Below are 6,146 nucleotides of genomic sequence, written 5' to 3' on the forward strand. Positions count from 1 at the left end.
TGCGTGGGAAGGCGCTTCCTACAGCCATATGTGAAATAAATAGCATATGACGCTTTATTTGGGGCCAAAGATATATAGGTTGTTGTAACTATTTTATGTTTTTACCAAACAACTATGTAATCTTATTAAACCATTGAAGTTTATTAACTACTACAGACATAAAGAAGATGACATAATGCTTGCTGTTTTTGAAGTGACATCATTGGCAGGTCATTCTGGCCTAATTCAAAACACCATTCATAACATTTTAACTGCTCAATGAGCCATGCAAGTGCTTTAAATTATAATATGTCCAGTGCATCGCAGTATTTTAGATTAAAAAGGCTTTTCTAGACCTTTTGGTTTCATAATACTTTACAGTTTGCTGTGGATCCCACAAGGAAGTGACATCTGCGCCCTTAAATTATGCCACATTCTCTGGGGATACATTCCCAAGGCTTAGAATTAAAAACCTTGCCACACGACAAGTAAGCAAATCCGTCTCCTGCAATGTGATCCCTGTGTGAACCTGCTGGAGTTCTGGACCTTCGTGGCAGGAGTAGTGCTATGAGTGTAGGGCCACCAACGTTTTGCACACGTACAGTGGTTACTAATCATAATAATATTGCACAGCCTAATTAAAACCACTATCTTTAAGTAAGTCTAAGACAGCACAGTATTTTATCTCTAAATTATTTAGGGGTTTAGAATTAAACTTACAAACAGATAATTCAGTCTGAACTGCTTAACATACAAACTCCATTTAAACTTTATTTTTATTTTTTTACAATACATTTTTATCTTTATTTTATATATTTTAACTTTACTTTTTATAGTGTAAAAACTTCCCATTGTCTTAAAATGTTTGGCATTCCAAATATAACATTCCTGTTTTAGAGGCTTACATTCAAACTGCAGTTATTTCAGTCTGAAGTATTATTTAATTTTTTTTTTTTAAAGTACTATAATTTGAGAAATTTTAAATTTAAGTGTGAAAATTCCCATTTACTTTTTTTTTTGAAAACCTAACAAAAACAACTATATCCCCTACTGTTCATTACCAATTCTCTCTGCATTTATTTAACCATATGAGTGTCTTGCCATTGCACAGACAGACAGTGCTGTGTTGTGTTTTGATATTCATAAGCAACTAAGTGTGCTGAGTTTTTATGCATTCCAAAGTTTATGACTTTAAATGCTGCCACACAAGTGCTGGTATTTTTAGGAAAATCATATCTAGTTTTTATATTTTGTCTGTTTTTTTGTTTGTTTGTTTTTTGTCTAGTAACATGCACTAACCAGTGACCAGTGAACATACTGGACATTTTCAGGCTGAGAGAAGAATTGCAAACGTTGCAGATATATTTTAAGGGTGGCAGTCTTACAGTGCTGACAGTAATATACGTGGGTGGCCAATTTAATAGTGTTCTAGCAGACCTTAAAATACAAAGACTATTAATTGTGGATGCAATTAATGCACCTTTGGACTTAACCATCAAGTTTGATAGCTATCACTGGTATTCGTCAAGCCTGATTGTGTAAGAAGAATTCCGGTCTATTCCATGTGACTGTCTCCAAAATTATACCCCGCCAGAAATATATTTTAGTGTATGGTGGCCCAGTCCCCCAGCAGGCCTTACTTGCACCACAGTGACCATTTAAGAAACAGCCAAATAATCATTCTCTGAATTAACTTGCAAGGAAAAGACAGAAATGTCTGATGTCACAGAAAATATTGGCTGAAAATAGCTGCCAAATATGTGAATTTAAAGCCATGGTATTTTTCATGCGTCTTCAGAGAAACATAATTCCAAATATTGTGAATCATGCATTAGAATAGCAGGGCAGTCACTTGATCACATGGCACACTTGCACCTGATGGAGGGATATTAGCTTACTGGAGTTTGGTGAGTCATGGCCTGATCAACCTCTCCAGTCGCTCTGCCAACAACCACAGTAAACAGATCATCTGCACCATCGGGGTGAACAAACAGACTCATTTGCTGAAAACAATTTACAAATTAAAGGTTCCAATTTTTTTTGCAGCAGTGCCATTAAAGAACCATTTTGGGTTCCCCAAGGAACCTTGCATGGAACACTTTTTACCAAAACATTTTTTGAACCATCAATGCCAATAAATAACCTTTATTTTTAAGGCTATGTCTACATTAAAGGGTTAGTTCACCCAAAAATGAAATGTATGTCATTAATGACTATCCCTAATATTGTTCCACACCCGTAAGACCTCCGTTCATCATCGAAACACAGTTTACGATATTTTATATTTAGTCGAGAGCGTATGCAAGTGTATGCACACTATACTGTCCATGTCCAGAAAGGGAATAAAAACATAATCATACTTTTCATTCCGAAGAATCACATAGTGCAACAATGGAAAAGGAAAAAAAAAAGATAAACAAGTAAAAATATAGAATAGGCTAATACAAACAATCAACCAACACATAAAAGTTAAAAGCTTTTCTGAACAGAACAGAGCAGATGGTGGAAGTCTCTGTAAGCTCCACAGCACTCTGGTCCACTCCATGTGTTACATTTCTCCCAGTGCTAGAGCCTCTGTTGCTCCATATTCCCAATTCAGCAGTGTCCTGATGACGTCGTAGAGGCATGACAGCTGAAGACCAGATGGAGGGGATCGCTGCAGCAACATGCAGGAGGCAAACTAAGTTTTCCGGGCACCAATGCAAGACGGAACAGCGGCGCAGCCAAGACGCGGAACATGTCGGACGCTGATGACGCTAACCCGGTGCAAACGCCGCCAATCAACCGGCAACCTCAGCCACCATGCAGTTCAAGCCCGAGGGAGACCACCAGTGAGCAGCTGACACCCAGAAGAGAGAGCAGCCACAGCGAGCAACACAAAATTTCCTTCAAACCAGAACCAACCGCAGCAATTCAACAGCAGAGAAGCGGTGGAAAACGGTGAACGACGAACGACGAACGTCCTCTCAGTGGCTGCCAGCAATCAGCTGGCAGCCACTGAGAATCAGCAATCAGTCCTAATTGTAGCTCTGACTAGTTTGACTAGTCAGTCATTAGAAAATAAAATAAAATCTAAATCTAACTGTACAGTTAGACATGATTTGTGGGTGGAGAAGCGGCGAACAGACAACACTATCGTCCTCTCCCCCACGTTGCTAGGCAACAAAAAGTAGTCCATATGTGACATCAGTTAGTTAATTAGAATCTCTTGAAGCATTGAAAATACATTTTGGTCCAAAAATAACAAAAACTACGACTTTATTCAGCATTGTCTTCTCTTCCGCGTTTGTTTTCAAACCTTAAATAAAGATTGAAACGGTCATGAATCAGCGGATTGATTTATGATTTGGATCGCCAATGTCACGTGATTTCAGCAGTTTGACAGTTTGACACGCGAATCAATCCGCTAATTCATAACCATTCAAATCTTTATTTGAGGATTTAAAACAAACACGGAAGAGAAGACAATTATTTTTGGACTAGAATGTATTTCCGATGCTTCAAGAGATTCTAATTAACTAACTGATGTCACATATGGACAACTGTGATGATGTTTTTATTCCCTTTCTGGACATGGACAGTATAGTGTGCATACACTTGCATTCGCTCTTGGACTAAATATAAAATATCGTAAACTGTGTCCCGAAGATGAACGGAGGTCTTACGGGTGTGGAACGACATTAGAGTGAGTCATTTATGACATACATTTAATTTTTGGGTGAACTAACCCTTTAATCACATTGTTTTTCTCTCTGTGTTGGCCTTCAGTCCATGCTAAAAAAAGTATTGGAAAACCATGGTGCATATTTAGTAGGAGTGGGACAAAATATCGTTGTCTTCTCCATGCGATGGTGCCAAATATCGATATTTGAATTTTAAAAAGGCACTCTAAATAGATTTCCCTGCTCCTTGTGTCGCTACTTCATGGTTCCTCGAGGTGGCGCTCAACACATGAATGAGGTAAATGTGAACATAAGTTAACTAGCCTCAGAAAAAAAGGTTTTTAATGGGATGACGGACAGGAGTGTGAGTAAAATAACAGATGCCCGAGCCATGTTCAAGACCAAAGTCTGTAAAAACCTGCACTTAATCTTTTCACAGGCATTTGATACATCCTCATATCTAACAATAAAGTGATTATCGCAAAATTGCTGTATGTCGATATTATCGGTATAGTGAGCCATATATCGAGATCTTAGGGTGAACAATTAATCCATGCAAGTTAATACACAGAAAAAATAGTTTGCCGTGGTAATCTGTATTTAAAATCTGAAAAGTTACTTCCGGTCTGGAAACGGCGTTCCTTCTCAGCTGATATCAGTTTGACGGCTTAGGTTTGAAAATCCCCTCCAACCGTTAGTCTGCTATGAGAGGAGGAGCACTGAAGTAAAACTCTGCCCTCTGTTCAATATTCTGTTTCACTTGGAAATACGTCACAACACTGAAGAAAACTCACTTGCTACTTCCGGTTCTTTAAGATCATACATGGAATAGGGATTTTTGAGTGCGATCTGCATGCACCAGTAAGGGATATTTTCAAAAAATAATATTAGCAGAAGAGGTTTGTGTGAACGAGAAACTTTAGAACAAAGAGAGTTTTGAAACCATTTTTACATGTATTGATGTAGATGTAGCCGAAGAGTGTAGGATCTGAGAACTCATGTGTCTTTCTTTCTCACTAGGTAAAAGTATGGTTTCAGAACAGACGGATGAAGTGGAAACGAGTTAAAGGAGGCCAACAGGGGGCAGTAGCGAGAGAAAAAGAGCTTGTAAATGTAAAAAAGGGAACATTGCTTCCCTCCGAGTTTTCGGGAATTCCTGGACTCCACCATACACCGGACTCACTTATCAACAATGAGGACAGCCACGACAGCGACCAGAGCTCTGAGCACGCTCAATTATGATACTGTCAATGCTTATCCGGGGTCATGTTCAGTTACGGACTGAAAGTACAGACTGAAAGTACACAAGGACGGCACAGCAGATGATGCGTGCCAATGAGGAGGCACCTCACCACGACGCCTTTCAGGACTGTTTCTGTGACACTTCAAAGTAGTGACAGTACTTGCTCAATACGTATAAATTTACACATGACTGATATATATTGTTGTGCATTTGGATGATACAGAATATTTGTGATACTTTGGCGTCAATATTCACAAAGAAAAGGTGCCTTGCTAGTTTTACGGAAATGTTTACATGTTTGAAAATGCCATTAAATGCATTAAAGGAGCTGTAAGCCAATTAAAAAACCTCCCTGTCAGCAAAGACGAAGCGTTTTACAGAGCCTAGCGACTGTCATGTCTTATGGATATTTTCTGCATGCTATCCTGTTAAAAAAAATAGCTTACAGCACTTTTAAAGTACCCTTCTACAGCTGTTTTACTTGAAAGATAGAATAGCAGATTAGCAGTGTTAAAATTGACTGGTCAAATCCGGCCCAACAACATTCCATTCTGATCTTGAAATGAAAAGGTGTATGTGTTAGATTGCACTGTCAATTTCTGTGCCTTAATTGATTTCTACTGTATGTTTTTGTACAATTTCGATGGGATCGAAATAATGATCAATCAAGTGTGCAGGAGAGTCAAAAACATTTCAGATAATATTATGTCATGTAAATAGAAGATTTACAAAAATCTGACAGCTGTATCATGTGCACACAATACCACATGCTTCAACAATAAACTTTTCGTATGTTGCTTCTATGATTTTCTTATCATGAATGATTCTTTCTTGGAGGTTAGCTAATAAAAGACACTGCTTGAAGAATTATTTAAAAAAACTGGCTTTCGGCTGCAGAACTAGCTGCCAGGGCTCAACAATAAGTGAGTGTTACGGATTAGTGGATTGAACTGCCACCCTGTTTGGCCTTTTGCTACAGAATATCCTACTTTTTTACACATGCACATGCATATGTTTATGCCTTTCAAAAACTTGGAATATATTTTGTTTTCTGTGACATTTTGCTTGTGAAATACTATTTGTAATTTTTTGTGACTAGTAGTATCAGTAAGAACGAGTTGAAAATACAATGGGTACAATAATATCCAGTTATTATTTAAAAAAAAATGTTTCGCATATGATAATATTTGAAAAATATTTGTTTATAATTATGTTATAATTATGTTATGTTATAATTAAAGGTACACTATAAGGCATTTTGC

The 6,146-nt window shown here is 37.8% G+C and overlaps 1 protein-coding gene across 4 annotated transcripts in view; it reads left to right on the top strand.

The window, feature by feature from the left end:
* meox2a (mesenchyme homeobox 2a) overlaps positions 1-5,675 on the top strand; it is a 44,398-nt gene extending 38,723 nt beyond the window's left edge. For all 4 annotated transcript variants that reach the window (XM_067450367.1, XM_067450364.1, XM_067450366.1 and 1 more), the window contains one exon: positions 4,662-5,675. In XM_067450367.1, the coding sequence (XP_067306468.1) occupies positions 4,662-4,883 (222 nt within the window). In that variant the 3' untranslated portion in view covers positions 4,884-5,675. The remainder of the gene's footprint in view (positions 1-4,661) is intronic.
* The last annotated feature ends 471 nt before the right edge of the window (positions 5,676-6,146 follow it).

The sequence above is a fragment of the Pseudorasbora parva genome, chromosome 8 (genome assembly GCF_024679245.1).
Source record: "Pseudorasbora parva isolate DD20220531a chromosome 8, ASM2467924v1, whole genome shotgun sequence".
Classification (NCBI taxonomy): domain Eukaryota; kingdom Metazoa; phylum Chordata; class Actinopteri; order Cypriniformes; family Gobionidae; genus Pseudorasbora; species Pseudorasbora parva.